This window comes from Cyrtonyx montezumae, unplaced genomic scaffold (genome assembly GCF_038088225.1).
Source record: "Cyrtonyx montezumae isolate F1298 unplaced genomic scaffold, pur_monq_1.0 scaffold_2, whole genome shotgun sequence".
In the NCBI taxonomy this organism is placed as follows: Eukaryota; Metazoa; Chordata; class Aves; order Galliformes; family Odontophoridae; genus Cyrtonyx; species Cyrtonyx montezumae.
Window position 1 is genome coordinate 26,995,513 of NW_027071936.1, and position 16,655 is coordinate 27,012,167.

General features: G+C 41.6%; 1 protein-coding gene across 1 annotated transcript in view; it reads left to right on the plus strand.

Moving 5' to 3' along the window:
- The window catches only part of ADGRL3 (adhesion G protein-coupled receptor L3), a 287,009-nt gene that overhangs the window by 109,518 nt on the left and 160,836 nt on the right, over nucleotides 1-16,655 (plus strand). Inside the window, exon 4 of the mRNA XM_065736696.1 lies at nucleotides 14,353-15,153. Within this exon, the coding sequence (XP_065592768.1) occupies nucleotides 14,353-15,153 (801 nt within the window). The remainder of the gene's footprint in view (nucleotides 1-14,352; nucleotides 15,154-16,655) is intronic.

Sequence of the window (16,655 nt, forward strand, 5' to 3'; positions counted from 1 at the left end):
TCTCCCAGGAGAACAGCTTACTCTGTTCATAAGCTTAGGCTACAGCATGTTCCCGTCAAGTCAGTTAGATGAGGCCACCTGCCGACACAGAAGAAATCAATGAGAGGAAGGGGCTTTCAATGAGAGGAAGGGGCTAAGTCCTCATCACTATCATATCAGCATGGCCCCATCAGTGTTCTTTTGGGAAGGTCCGGCACTGTGACCATTTGATTGTTGGGTTTTTCCTCATCTAAATTGCCCAAAGAGAGGGAGCATTTACCTAAAACATGCATAGCCTTGGTGTCTGGCAGTATCCCCTTGACCTCTCGGGGTCTCTCTTAGCCCTGTTTCCTATTTTCAGATTACTAAAAGCTGGGCTGAAAACTGAACCTCGCCCTTAATTCTTTTTCCAGTTTGAAGTTAGCAAGATAAGTAAGTGTTGTTTTACATAAAAACTAAGCCTTTGCAAAGCAGACAGATTTATTGAATTACCTCATAGCAAAATGAGCGTGTTTCATTGTCACATAATTTTATTTTTTTTACCCTAGCGAGACATTTTTTTAATCTATTGTTGCCACGGTGAAAATACTGCATTGGCTATGAAATAGAGAGAGGGCACCACACACTGACCACTCTAATAATGTACACCAGTAAATACTGTGCAAGAGCTCAAGGATCCTAATTTCTGAACATATAATATATTAGAAGTTAAGCTGTTGCAGAAGCACACAAAAGACTTTTCTGAACCTTCATAAATTTATATGCTTTAAATTAGAAATAAAATAGTCTTTTTTTTTCATTAATGGGGAAAATGATAGGTCTTAGTGGTGCCTAATATTCAGTTCACTGCATATGGTACCAAATTTCTATGTATTCACTGCATATATTTTATTGCTGTAATTTGTGGTTCTCCCATGCAGAATAATATTTTTACTTCACTGAATATACCAGTGCAAGTTAAAGGTCTCAGATGTATTCCTTTAAAGTGACAGTTCATTCCAGCTAGGACCTTGCTTTATATCAGAACTTATTCGTTAAAAAATAAGTATAAAATATAATGTCGTCCTTCTTAGTCCTGGGTTCATACAAGTAGAGAGCCAAATCCTGAAACACATAAAGTGCTTTCACTTCATTCTAGGGCTCAGAACACACGTTTGTTGCAAACTCCTGTCCATTAATGCATTTACCTGCGTGCTTCGTTAAGTCAACACACTTGAACACCAGCCTGTCAAAGGTCTGCTTGTGTGGCAGCCTCGCCAGGGGCGGTCTGGCTGCTGCAGCCTTCCTGAGAGCACCACGGGGACCCCACTGGCCCTTGGCTTCATTTCTGCTCCTTCGTCAGCTATGCAAGTATGTGAGGGCTTTCTGCACGGGTTGGTGGGTAGTGATTAATGAGTCCTTGGCGTGGCAGGGAGATGAGCGAAGCAAAGGAGGGGAAGATGCTTGTGCACAGCAGAGGGAGTGAGTTTTGCTCAGCTGGGGTTTTAGGACACCCTGAAATCCAGTGGAAAAGTTGCTCTGAAGGAGCACATTTAGTTTTGCCTTCTAGCCAGCATCTGTGGAGGATACGGTTATGGTTGTCTGTCTTGCACGTACGTAGGCATGCACACGCCTTCCCCCATCTCCCCAGCACATCTGGAGTGGGAGCTAGGGAAAAGCCATGGGAGCCTGGCCTTTCACCAGGACATGATCTCCTCTAAAACATCTACATCCTGACTAAGGTTTTGTTGACTCTGTGAACCAAGAGCTGCAGCAAAAAAAGAAAATGAAATGAAGCCTCCTAAGCGGCAGTACTTGCCTTAGCAATCTGTACATGGGACGTGGGTGTCAGACTATTTACAGCTCCCAGGATTGTTTCTTCTGAGAGTTCTGGGAGTGTGCCTTGAAGTGCAATCTGTGCCAGCACCTTAGTGAGTATATGTGTGTGTGGCACGCTTGGGCTAATTATTGAAATTTTAAAATGTTGGAAGTCGCATATGAGTTGCAGTGTGCATATGTGTAACTTGGATTAATTACTTACACCTGAAAATGCTAGAAGTCATGCCTCAATTCTTTTTCTGGTTCTTCTTTCTTTAAACATTACAAGTTGTTAAAATTTGCTGGGCAGATTGTAAATCCTTGTTCTGAAGGACCAATTCCCATGGAAGTCTAACGTCTTCTGTCTCTGCCCCTCACTCACTCTCCAAAGCAACTGTGGCAAATCCCACCTCTCCACTACTTGGTAGGTGTTCCCCAATTCAGAGAGGAGAAAACAAATGTGTTGGTTTATTGCTTGACTTGGTGGAAATCCTGTTCTGATTTTGATGGGCATTTTATTACTGCATGCAGTTGTAGATGCTTAAGAATAAGTAGTATTGAGAGAGGCAGTTGATGCAAAATCACCGTTTTCTCAATATCTAGAACGAAGTGGTGTTTTACCTACCAAGCATTATTAAAGGAAACTCAGCCATAGCAGTCGGTGTCAGCAATATGCCTCACAATCGAACAAGAAATATGGTAGATACTCAAAGACATGAGATAACTGCCAAGGCTTATTGCAGAGCAAAGAGCTTTTCAAAAAATGTTTTCTCTGAAGAGCATCAGATTTCACTCACTTCTCACAGCACAGACATGCCTTGGCAATCATGATTACCCTCATTTGGGCCTGTGGAATCCATTATTTTATAGCTAGTCTCAGAGCTGGCAGTATGACAAACAGTTTATTCCTCTTTGGAGAGAAATCTGACCAAAAGACACAGAGCTTTAATTCAGCATTCCCCTACCTAAGACATTTTCCCTTCCCGCTCATTGCTTAAGGCAAGATACCTAATGTTTGCCTTGATGGTTCTGTCAGGCTCTTGACATCCCAAATTTATCTCATTCCTGGATGAGAACAAATCTTTAATGAACTTCAGGCTTTTGTTCCTTTTAAAGTCAGACAAGGAGGGTTTACAATTAATCTGGCAAAGAGAAGATATAAATAGCTATGCAAATAGTAATTATTCTGAATTAGCTACATTTGCCCTGTTGCCAAGTGATGTTTCAGTACTTTTGACATCACAGGAGGAAGAAGAAATGGGATGATTATCTGTCTGTGTTCACCCAACTCAATTGCAGGTGGACTGGATGACCAAGGGGAATAGGACCAAGGGGAATAGGACCTGGGCTTCCTTACAAGAGCACCCCATGGTTAGATTGTACCAGGCAATATATTTTTTTTTTTTTGACAAAACAGTTTTGCTGTGGTATTTTTAACCATTTTGTCAGCCTGTCTCTCTGTGCCTCATTTCTTAGTTTCCCTAGGCTGACCTGGCAGTACCAAGAATGAGGTGGTCTTGTCCTGAAAAGTTGCATTCAGCAGCCTTGGAGAGTAAAACCTGACTACCAGCACCTCTTGCTCCACCTTCAGGTGTGCAGAAGCCTCTCTTGATGGAAAGGAACAACATTTTGCTACTCCTTTTCTGCTCATATTTTTTTTTTAAACTAACTCTAACCACTCTTGGAAAATGCTCAGCTATTTTTATATTTTATTTTTATTTTTTAACCTGAAGCTGGAAGAAATGCACAGTAATGCTTTTTTACAAAGGAGCTCACAGCCTGAATGAGGTTTAACTCAAGCCTCTATTGCAGGGGCCTAATCTCCACCTCTTGCTTCCCCTTTGTTGCAGGGGGCTGGTGGGTGCTTAGCATCAGGCTCTTAATCAACAGCAGCAGCCAGTTGCTGCAAAGTGCTGCAGAGGGTTCACCCTGCGTGCTTACATCCCTTTCTTTATCTGGCTTTCACCACTTTTCCTTTCCCTTTTTTTTTTTCTCTAATGTATATATTGGTGGTAGGTGGACAGTTGAACTAGATTTTCTTAGAGGTCTTTTCCAGCCTTAATGATTCTACAATTGTATGATTCTATGGTGATGGGAGAATGATGTCCAGGTGGCTGATTCTGCTGTAGTTTAATGGCAGCTCACTCATCTGCTGTCATGCTGGAAACAATAAGAGGCCAACTGCCAATGAAAGTTTGGCTGAAAGACATGTAGCTGTAATTGAATTTCACATAGGATTTGTACAGTCCTTTCTTTCTCTTGTACTAAACTCATCTTGCTGTTTCTTTTTAATTACTGAATTTAAAAGTAAAATCCTTGTGTACAACAAGTTGAGAGAGTTGCAGTAAATTAAGAAGTTACTACCCGAATTGTGTAATCCAGTGGCAGTGGAAGGGAAGTGCAGTCAGCATCAGGAATCTGGCTTTTCTGCCTCTGATGATGCACCAGTGCTTGTGGCCCTTCTTCCATCTGGCAAAAGTGGTGGCTGTGGCCTTGCCTAGGCAGTAGCACCGCCCTGACACGTTTTGGCTGGTTACAGAATCAGTAAGATTGGAAGGGACCACTATGATCATCTAGTCCATCTATCTGCCCACCCCCACTGTGCTCACTAACTGTGTCTCTCAGTGCCACATCTCCATAGTTCTTGAATACCTTCAGGGATAGTGACTGCACCACTTTGCTGTGCAGCCTGTTCTTGTTATGTCTTCTCTTCAGACAGCACAGAGAAAATTAAATGATTCACCTCTGATGAAGACATTGACTAACATAAGCAACCTTTTTGTTTCCTGAATGCCTTAGCAGGGATGAATTGGTTTTTGAGATTGCTTTATCTCTAGAATGGCACTCTAGCCATAAAATCTCATTCACAGAAGTGATTTATACACATTAAAAAATCAGATATTTCTTCTGAAGATGAACCATGAATATAGCAATACTTGCTGCATTTTTTTCTTCAGTGCAGTATGTTTCAGGACTCATTATACCTTAAGTAAATTATCTTTCCTTGAGCAAAAAATATTTACCTCTTGGATAATACATTTAGAAGTGCAGCGCAATCACATTCAGTATCTGCTGAAGCTGATGAAATGCCTGCTTCTTCAGAGGAGCCAGTCACTGTGACTTCCACCTAGAATAATAACAAGAGGAGAGAGTCAAAGAAAGAGCGGAACTTCGTGAAATCTGAATGTTGCAAAACCATTGAGAACCTTACTGATTTTTGCTCCCCGAAAGAGCATAGGCATATGCAAGGCTGGATGCACAGCAGTGGCTTTACTGTGTAACCCTAAGAATCAGAATCCAGAAGTTTCATTGGCTTTATGCAAGACTGATTCCTTTTTTCTTTTTTTTCACTTAAAAAAATTTAAAGGCATGACCTTCTGTGTTTTTTGGTACCCAAAATGAGGAAATGGAGTCATAATATTTAAATCACTGGAGGATTGGCCTTGAGGGGATGGTACATGAAAAAGCATTGTTTTTTCTCAGGTTCGTGGGATGGACCGTATGAGCACTAGGGCCTCCAATGCCCTTCATTCATCTAACAAAAATGTCTGACAGACGTCTAACAAAAAGGTGGCTTCTACCCAAGAAGTCCAAAATTTGATCTATAATACACAAAGCAATTTTGTAGGAAACCATAATTTTTTTCATCTCACAGAAACCTCTGGTGGACAAGAGTTAATGTACATTAGTGGTTTCCTGGGTCCTGAAGACTGTAAGTTATGCTGACGTGTGTTTTAACATTAATAATCCTTAGTATTATTTCAGTGAAAATCCATTAAATTTAGTTATTACGTATTAAAAAGCAGACTGAAAGCACTGACATTTTAAGGAAGCCCAAATTAATGGTTTGAAAGGTTTCGCAAATTTATCAGATGAAAATCTAAAAAAAAATAAATAAATAAAATGCATATATCTATTTATGAAAAACAACAGCTTTGACTTCTGCAAATCTATAGATACCATATTTAAGGATCTAATTTAGGTTGTGGTTTGTGAAAGCATTTACGGATTATTGACATTTCCAATCTCTGTACTTCACAGTGAAAATAATTAGGAAGTGATATTTTTGGGAACCTGTTACATGAAGCCATTGTAACACAAGGTACCCACAGAGCACTTCAGTTCACTGATGCCTGGGTATTATATCAAAAATGTAATTTGGAAGTGAAGCAAATATTCCTTCCTTTTATTAAATAAAGGATTAGCACTTCATTTGCTGTAAACTGCAAGAATTTCTGCTGTGCAATAAATAATGATTTTTTCACAGCCTTATTGGAAGTCATGCACACATAGGACAACCAAGTGCTCAGGCCCAGCCAGCATGGGTTTATGAAAGGCAAGTCCTGCCTGACTAGCCTGATGTCTTTCTGTGATGTGGTGACTCGTTTATGGGAGGGAGGAGATGTGGATGTTGTTTACTAGACTCTAGTAAAGCTTTTCCCTTTTGTCTCTTGTGAGTCTGTGCCTTGAATACTGTGTTTGGTTTTGAGCCCGTGACTACAAGAAAGACAACAACGTGCTGGAGCACATACGGAGAAGGGTCTGGAGATCAAGATAGATGAACGGGAACTGAGGGAACTGAGCTTGTTTGGTGTGGAGAAGAGGCTGAAGGAAAACCTCATCACTATGACAAGTGACATGAGAAAATGGGCTCAAGTTGTGCCAGGAGATGGTTAGATTGGATACCAGGAAGAATTTCTTCATAGAGAAGCTGGTGAGACATTGGAACAAGCTGCCCAGGGCAGTGGCGGTGTCGCCATCCCTGGAGGTATTTAAGAGCTGTGTTGATATGGTGCCTGGGGACATGGTTTAGTGCTGAACTGCTAGGCGAATGCTTGGACTTGATGGTCTAAAGGGTCTTTTCCAATGTAAATGACTTTTTTGATTGTGTAATGTGCACACACAGGTGCATACACTGAAGAGAGAAGTTGCCTGTTTGCTGAAGCTTTAACTTTTCTTGGAAATACAAACAGTATTATAGGCTGAGTGGGACCAGCCATTACAAACATCTAAACCTAAACAAAGGTTACAACTTTGCTTGCAGAACAGTTTTGGTCTGGAGCAGAACAAAGGCTGAAAGTTGTGCGGGGTTCTTTCTTAACAGAAATTGGCAGCTGTGAGAAAGTTAATTAACAGCAATAATTGATAAGAATAATCTATTCATTCCTCTGGCTGGAGAATGAAAGTCTGTGTGCTTTACATTTGAGTGTCAAGTTGCTCTTGGACTGCTAAGCCAGGTAACATTAATAGGGCCTGTTCCCCAAGGGAAGATCCCCCAGGTAATGCAGCGGCAGGGCACAAAGCACAATCTGTTATGTATTTAATTTTTGTACCTTGCCAATGGAAGCTGACATTGTTCTTGCTCTGAAAAGTAAGGGAAATGATTTTTAGTAAATTTGTCATGTTGAGGGCAAAGTAAAAGAGGAAAATAAGTGGTAAAATGGAATAAGGTGGCAAAAATGGGAAGGTAGTAACAGCATGCATTGTATTTGCAAAATAGAAGACCTAGTTCTTCCATTTTATCTGATTGCTCCTGAGTGAAGACCCATGGGAGTTTCTCTTGTTGCACGTTAAATTTTCCACATTAAATGTTTGTATAATAAGTACTTCACTGGGGCAAACAGGACAGGAGCTAAGTACTGTCTTGGGGGGAACTTGATGAGAAGGAAGGCTTGTGTCTTCTGTAGCTGTAATGACTGCTCTAAAGGGACAGAAACTGAAGACCAACCTGCCACACTCTGAATTGCTTTCCCTTTACTGAGAGTCAGAATGTCATCTGACCCTCTGCTAGTTGTAACTTGTTGCTTTGACTCTGTGTCTGTTATTAGGGAGATAGCTGTGCTGCTGAGTGTCCCCAGGCTTTTTTTGAAAGGAGTGGCCAGGTGAGACAAATGGTCCTTCCTGCTTCAGTGTGTGTTAGTGCTGCACGGAGTGAGTTCTGAGCTTTGCTGTGTGGTTGTTTGTTGTTTTTTTTTTTTTTTTTGTCCTTTTAATTATGTGCTGGGAGAAGAAAACAAAGCAGAGACTAGTCCTTCTGCAGCATTTTGAACTTCAGGTTGCCAAAGTGGCTTGTGTCATGGGGGGACCAGAGGAACAGGTGAGAAGCTGACAACCATGCTGCAGTCTGTGTGCCTCTCACATATTGATCTGGACTGTTGAATGCTGTTTCCTCAACCACTTCTATTAATTCTAGAGGCATTCGGGTCCTCATATGCCCTACTGCTATTAGCATGACCAGGAATTCATTCTACCCAACTTTCCTATTGCCAGGAGTACAGTTTATCCAGCACTGTCTACTGGCTCCTGTCATCAATGATCTGCCGCACTGAATGAACTGTGGATCTGATGCTGTCCCCATTCGTGCATTACCTAGTTGCCTAGACTACTGCTTTCTCTCGTGGTAGCTAAATGGAGTCTGATATTGTCATATGTTTTGGTGACCTGAATTTTGAACAAATATCTTGCGTATTTTATTCTTCTTTTAGTAGAGAAGTACTGAGAATCCAGCACCTAGTTGTGTCTTCAAAGAGAAGAGCATCTTCATCTTTGCAGAATTTCTGCATGAGCATATTTAGCTGGTAGATCTGCAGCTTCCCAAGTAGATCCCTTTTATTTCCCTTTAACCACACATAGGATGTGTGTTAGGGAGGAACATGTAAGTTGGGAAAGCTCTCTCTTGGTGCTATTGGGAAGCCATCAGGTTAAAGGTTGAGGGAGATGTGGGTGCTTTACTACTGACCAAGGAGTTTGTAGTCTAGAAGCTATGGTGAAGGGAAAAAAAAAAAAAGAAAAAAGGCTGTTAGTTCAAAGACAGTCATCATGAGGAGCACTGGAGTGAGGGAACTTCCCAGACTTTCTTTTTCATATTAGAATGAGCTCAGTGCTTGAACCTGATTCAGCAGGGCTGAAGTACAAATGATGTGACAATTGCCATCTTGCACCATGGGTAGTGTGTTGGAACAAGGCACTAAACCAGCTCTGTGCCTTCTGGAGATGGTTATCCCAGTTTATTCCCTACTATTACTCTTTTTGACTTCACCTCCAAACACCTGGTCAAGATGGTTGGAATGTGTAGGATGCAGCAGTCAGTCACATCTGTCACAAAGCACCTTTAGCGTGGCTGAAATGTTGCATCTTATACTACTAAGGTCAACCTCAAAAACCTGGTTTTTAAGTCCTTCAACTTCATCATTAACTACGCATTTAATGCTGAGTCTGTATATTAAGCTTGATCTGGGAAGGACAACAGCGGGGGTTGGATTTCACTTACTCTGCTATTAAACATCTGTCCTGAAAAACAACAGCTGGTAAAATGCAGGGCACAACTTTTTATTTACTTTTGCAATTGTATTTGAACTTCCCCCCTACTCAGATAATTTTTATCCAGGAGTTTTCTGCTCATGTTGTGAGTTTGAAGTTGTGCCAGAGAGAGAGCTCTCTACAGGACTCTGCCACTGCCATGGCATGCCTGTGCTTTAAATAGTTGAGTGCAATTCAACGTGGTAGTAAGAAAATGAGCAGTTAATGTTGTTCAAGTGTTAACAGTGCCGGAAATTAGGAGTATGTTTTCAGAGCCTCTACCCAGTGGGGCTGAGAGCATTTAATTAATTTGTTTGTGTGATTTCTCCAAACGAGTGGCAGGGAATCTGTCTGATCATGCAGCTCTGGGCACAGCAGGTGCAGGCTCTAGTGGCCAATAGTTACATGTTGGACCTGGGTTTTCCTCCATCGGAAGAAATGGGAGAAAGTCAAGGTGCATGGAAAGTCTTGTAGCTTCCTGCAGACTCACCAAGGGGTTCTTGATTTCCTTCCAGCCTTCCATGCTTTGGAAGCCAATGGCACCAGCCTGCAAGCAGCATAGGAAATCAAGGTGAAATGTCCTTGTTTTGTTCAAATGAATATTGTGACAGTAGTAGGAGCAAAAAGTGTCATTGTCAGAAAAATAACTGTACATAGAATTTTTTTCTTAGATCCTTTTAGGAAGGTAAGGGGCATTCTGTGATATAAGGAGCTTATAAATGATACAAACTGGCACTTTTAAGATATTTTGACACTGTAGAGATGTAAAATTAACTGTAATCTAGAAAAATTTAATCAATACTACGTGAAGACACATTTGCAGTGATACTTTGCATAATTGTTGTGATAATTGGATCCCAATTTGACCCTTCCTTTTGATACAGTTCAACAAGTGAAACCCTTCACGTTTTCCCTGCAACCTGTTTGAATAATACAGTGTTGTCCCCAGTAAAAGCAGAGGAATTAGGGAAATTCAAAAGCATTAAGTCTTCAGTCAGCAGGAGGAAAGTATGTATTTGGAATGCGTACAATGGAAAGCACCAAGAGCACCATGCAGGAGCTCACCAGAACATGTGCAATGTCTGGAATTATAACAGAATCAGGTATGGCTCTGGCCACTAATAATACATGCAAGTTATTCAGGATAAGGGTAATCAGTGCTTCAGGTCACTCAGCTCAGCTGGTCATGAATACATTATCTCCTGCAGAAGCTTCCCTCTTCCATTTTACAGCATTGCGTAGTTGTTGGAGTGCATTACAAAAGCTTCTGCTCATCCTGAAACGTAAATTACTGCCTTCTGCACTGCCAGTGGTACAGTAGGACATCAGATCAGAAGAATCAGTGTTGTTGTATGGAGGCATATATTGGAAGGGCTGTCACGTTACTTTCTTGCTTTTGCAAGGGAAGTTAAATGTTTTAATTAATGCCTTATAGCCACAGCCTGGGTTATGGAGAGCAATTGCTGTGTGAGTTTCTCCAGTTGCTTGGTCTCTGGTACCTTTTAGTCCTGCTGGCTATATCGTTGCAAAATCAGGTACTTGCACTGAAGTATTGTCACTGCTCACTAGAGCCCTGGCAGCCACATGGTGGAAACATTTACCTTTAACCTCAACCTGCTGTAAGATAGAAAGTAGCCTGCATCAAAGCCCAGGTGAAAAGGCTGTCTTAGCTTGGAAATGTTCATTCTGGGAGCTGCAGTAACGTAGCTGGCTCTGGACATGCATCTCTGCACATGGAGAAGTTCAGACCCGCATGTCTAGCCAGTGCATTTGCAGTCTCACCCTGAAATCATTCAGCCTGTTGATCTTCCATTTAGACTGCAGTTTCCCATCCAAACGAATGAGACTTTTGAACACGAGGGGTTTGCAGTCGCAGCACCAGAGGACAGTCATTTGGCAAGTGTTTCAGTCTGGAAAGGGATGGAGTGAGCTCTGGGCAAGCAAAAACAAAGCACGTGTGCATACCTTTACATTCCTGACTTGCTTCTCTGAACAGAGATCTCTCAGCCGTCAAAACCATACTGTTTTACTGGCAAGTTCTCACTTCTCCCTTGGTGATATTTCATGGGGCCTGTCTTCTCCTATTCCTTCAGGGAAGAGGCCCTGCAGAACCAGCAAACCTGAGGGCTGGGAGTGCAGGAGGTTTGGGGCCTGCTTTCCCATTGCCATATTCTGACTTTTCAGAGAAGCCCTGAGTGCTGCTGTACAAAACACATGACTACCAGCAAACACAGGAGCTGTATCTGGATGTTACAGGATGTTGGCACGTGCTTTTCTGTGTGTCCCTTGAAAGAGAGGCAGGTGCTTGGAAAAGAGAGTTGCATGGTTTATATTGGCAGCGTGGCTCATGAGCTAGCAGAGGAGAAGCCTGTGCTACAAGATCTGACTGGTGCACCAGTTCCTTGCTGACCCTACAGCAGCATCCTCCCCAGAATGGCTCGGCCAAACACTGAGTAGAGGCAGACAGGACCCTGATCCTGCTAGAATGGCTGTGCCCAGCTGCTGCTTGCAGCCATAGTGGGCTGTGAAAAGAAGGGATTGGTACCACAACAAAGGAAGCCTGTAAATGAGGACCTCCAGAGCTTCCTTGTTAGCTATAGAAGCTCTAACTGAGCATTTAGTGATTAATAAATGCACTCTATTTATTTATTCTGCCTGCAAGGGGCATTCTCCAAAGGGACACAGGCTCTTCAGCAGCTTTATTATGAGTGGTTAATAATTCACACGAAACCATTCTGCAGGTTGTGGGGTTGGACATTTTAAAGAATGCTTAGATATTTTTAAGTCATTAACATTATAAGTTTTTGGACTCTCATTGACAGTCATGTAAGTATTACAATTTTTAAAATGTTTTAGTTGTTTTTTTTTTTTTTGTCTCCGAGTCCTACTGAAGCTTGTTTTTCTGAGACATAAGACTAGATTCTGCAAATACCTATGAATGTGTTCCATTTGACTACCTAAGCTGTCTATAAGTCTCATAAGGGAATGTTCTCCTGCTCAATAAAGTAGGCATCTCTAACTTACAGGATTTTGGCAAAATATATGACAATGTGTATTTTATAAAATTTCTACCTGGAAGAGTTCATTCTATTCATAAATCTGGATCAGTCATATTTCAGAGTACGCGTATTTCATTTTGTTCCATGAACCTGGTCCAAGGGTTCTGCTACTGAGGTATCTCAGAGAGCTTAGGGGGCTTGGTATGTCTCAAGTGTTGGTTTTCTTCCTTTTAAAGGCTTTTGTAAAGTTAAATTATGTCTGTATTTTCTTCAGCTTGTCTGCATGTTATCCAGTGTATATGAGAGGAAAGGCTTTAAATATATCTATATATATAAAATGTTCACATACTGTAGCAGTTTCTAAAGTAAATTATTAAATCTTCCTTTTCATATGAAAGAGGTAAAGAAAAGTACCTGGCCAATACAGTACCATTAATCTATTCTCTTTTCTCCTTTCTCTCTTTACTTCTCTCTCTACAATAGAAGTGGAGCAAAAAGGTAATTAAATACCTTTCAAATTATATATATATTACTTATGTGTAGGCTAAGTTATTTAACAGTTTAACGTTTTAGTTGAAATACTTTGTCATTAATTCTCACTACTTTTTTGTTAAAGTTTATTTAGTCTCTCTGCTGCTCAACTTCATGAGATAACTCATTTTTGCTGAAAAGTTTTACCGGTACCACTTTCTTTCATTCAATTTCTATTCAACGGTTTAGATAATTCACTTTTCTCCTGCCCCAAAGAATTTGGAAAGCATGCGCACGTATGTATGTGCATAAGTGTATCTAATTATACTGCAAAAGCCTTTCAGAAATGGCACCCCTTTATCAGCTCCTTGTGGTGGTTTCTGAGACTCCAGTAAGGCAATATGCTTTTACACCAGCTGCTAAATCTGATTTTCCTCCTGTTTCCCTCTCCAGAGGATATTACCGATTTCTGAATTTCAGAAAATAATTGGTTACACTCCAAGCAGGGAGCACAAATACAGGATCCCATCTGCCGGCTCTGTGCTACCAGAAACTTGGGCGGGATGCCTCTCTGCAGCTCCCCACTGCATCTCTCATCCTGGTGGTTATTTGAGTTCCTGAAGATCAGCATTACAAATAACCAGCAAATATTCTCCCCCTGAAACGCGTGCAGCCCTCCAGGTCAAGAGGATGTTGAGGTGCACAATGAAGGCCAACAAGCTTGGTTCTCTCCGCACATCCCTTCTGTGCCCCTTTTGTCTCCTCATGCAGCCAGCCATACTCTCTGCACTGGCATTCCTGGGATGTCAGCATCAGCTAGGCAGTGCTGACCTCTTCCCAAGCCCTTGACATGCCCCGGCCACGAGCCAGCCCCTCTCATTCCCCCAGAAGTCTGAGCAGCAAAGCACCCCAGTTAGTCAAACCGCTCCTCTGCGCTCCTCTCATGTAACAATAGAAGGTATATGTTTTTAAGTTTTGAGTTACTACTATATTTAACAGGACATTTTTTAACTGATTAAAATCTAGACTTTGGGTTCCTTTCCAGGGGAACTCTCCAGTTCTTTTCCTTCCTTCTCTCCTTTCTTTCTTCCTTCCTCCTTCCTTCCTTCCTTTTCCTTTCAGACTTCATACATCGTTCATTTTTAATTGTGTGGACTGCATGTTTCGTGTGTCCTGTAGCAGCTTCAGAAGCCTCATTTCTAGTTCCACTACTGGTCTGTATCTGGGTATTCCCTCCTGCTCCCTTTGCTTTAAATGCTCATCTGAGTTGCTAAGGGATTTGCCTCTGCTTTGCTATTGGTACCCTTTAAATATTCAGTATCACTTGGGCCATAAGGATGGGAGTTTCTTTCTCTTATTTCCATTTCTAGGCCACTGTGCAGGGGGCTGTTCAAAATAACTGTGTGGAACAGTTCCCCCAGAGTTTCCCCCTTCACCGAGTAGGTACAGATTCACTGCAGAATGTAATCTGGAAATACAAACCCAGAAAGCCTTTAGGGGCACATGCTCATTTCAGAGTTTACAAAGGCAAGCTGTCCAAGTAAGTACACCTGTAAAAGTAGATTTGGAAAGTAATAAGAGAATGAGCCAAAGTTGATAGAAAAAGCAGAAAAACCATCAATTTGGTGGAGCAAGTCTTGTTCTAGAGGCTTGGCCAGCAGGATGGCTGGTCTCCAGTTACAGGGCATTGCTCTGACCTCGAGTGTCCTCTGCTGCAGAACTGCAGACTATTTAGAAGTTTGGGCCAACCACCTCCAGAGTCTCATTAACTTTCATTTTTGTTTTAAATTCTTTCCCCCTCCAACAGTTTTCCTTTGCCCAGGACTGCTAAAAGGAGTGTACCAGAGCGAACACCTGTTTGAATCCGACCACCAGTCCGGGGCCTGGTGCAAAGACCCGCTGCAGGCGTCTGACAAAATCTACTACATGCCTTGGACGCCTTATCGGACAGACACGCTGACGGAGTACTCCTCCAAGGATGACTTCATCGCTGGGAGGCCCACCACGACCTACAAACTCCCGCACCGAGTGGACGGCACAGGGTTTGTGGTGTACGATGGGGCTTTGTTCTTCAACAAGGAGCGAACCCGAAATATAGTCAAGTTTGACTTGCGGACAAGGATAAAAAGCGGGGAGGCTATCATAGCTAATGCAAATTACCACGACACCTCTCCCTACCGCTGGGGAGGCAAGTCTGATATAGACCTGGCTGTGGATGAGAATGGGCTGTGGGTAATCTATGCAACAGAACAAAATAATGGCAAAATAGTCATTAGCCAGTTAAACCCTTACACGTTACGGATTGAAGGGACATGGGATACTGCCTATGACAAGAGGTCAGCTTCTAATGCTTTCATGATCTGTGGGATTTTATATGTGGTCAAGTCTGTGTATGAAGACGATGACAATGAAGCCACGGGGAATAAAATAGACTACATATATAACACTGACCAAAGCAAGGATAGCATGGTGGATGTGCCCTTTCCAAACTCCTATCAGTACATTGCTGCTGTGGATTATAATCCCCGGGACAACCTTCTTTATGTATGGAACAACTATCACGTAGTGAAGTATTCCTTGGATTTTGGCCCGCTGGACAGCAGAGCAGGTAAGGGTTTTAATACTGAGCCAAAGTCTGAACTGGGATCTCTGTTTTTCTCACAAATTGGCTGTGAAATTGAAATATGCTTCTGCGTTAATGATCTGCCTGTGTTTGTAAATTAAGCCCCACCGCAATACCTATGATGGATGTTCAGACATTAATACATGCAGAATTTTTTTTTTAATATCTTAGTCCAAAACTAAATAGAGAAAGGAGTATGCTTCCCGTAACTAACTCAAAACTGTCTCCAAATGTCCATGCTCTTTTTCACATGACAGGAATAGCAACACTGTTTTCTTCTTAATTGGATTTTGCTCCATACGTAAGATTGTACCCCCTCTGCAGAAATTTTGGCAAAACAAAGCATGGAAGATGCTGTTGCTGCAAACAGCATGGGACAAATTGCTGGCCAGTTTGGATGAGTTGGTTCCATTAAGATGGGGGAGCGTGAGCCTTTTACGGAAGCCACCAATAATTGTGAATGTGTGCACCCACAAGTATGTGTCTAGATTCAGGAGAGGAACTGATAACAAAGTCTTCCAAATGGCTGGCTGTTTTCATTTCTTTAAAGGTGCTCTTTTTTTTCAAAGCATTTAATTCAGGTCTGTGTTGTACAGTATTTTCTCTAAGCGAGGAACATCCAACCTGTGATCTTCAGAGGATGTCCAGCTTTTCTGTGTTTTTTAGTGTCAGAAATTACAGTGTTAACTACTCATTTGAGTTACAGTCACTTAATATTACCATCTTCATCATTTTGCCAAGTAATGCATTCACAATTGCTACTTGGCTAGTAACATAAGTTGGACTAAGTTGGTCAGACTTGTCTGATGGTGCGAGAATTTCCAAACTGTGTTTGCTGAACCTTTTACAAATGGTTACTGCTGTTCAGAAACTTCAGTTGGAGTTATAAGGTATTTCCTGCAGAGGACTGTGTCTTTGGAGATGCTGAAAAAGGAATGAGAAAGATGGAAGTAATATAATTTAGACAGTAAACTATATAATTAGCAGCACTGTTATTTCCAAAGTATTCTTTTTTGATGATGAGAAAGATTAAGAAGCAGAAGAGTGGATTCAGATTGCCAAAAGAGGAGATTTTTTTGTTGATGAGCTTTTCTTTTCCTATGTGCAGTCACATTTTAAAAAGAGATGCTGAAAGAAACTGAGGATGTGAAAATCTGGGGAGGGGTGGAATAGAAGTAGTAATCGAGCAATGAATTTCCAATTTTTATACAAAAACATAAGGAAGACAAGAAAGATTTTTGAAGAAGCAAATGAATGAGCCTGAGTAACTGTTTAGAGAAGAGCAGGGATCCTTTCAGTGATGTTGACCTCTGCCAGATCTAAAATGAGCAAGAAATGAACTTTTCTTTCTCACAACTTAATGATGAGCATGTACTTTCTGAGTGGTGAAGAGCGATTTGTGAGTTACTGGTTATACCCAAGGAGTGAAAATCAATTGAATCCCTCCTATTTCACAGGATTTCTCTCTTTTTCAATGAATCATTTAC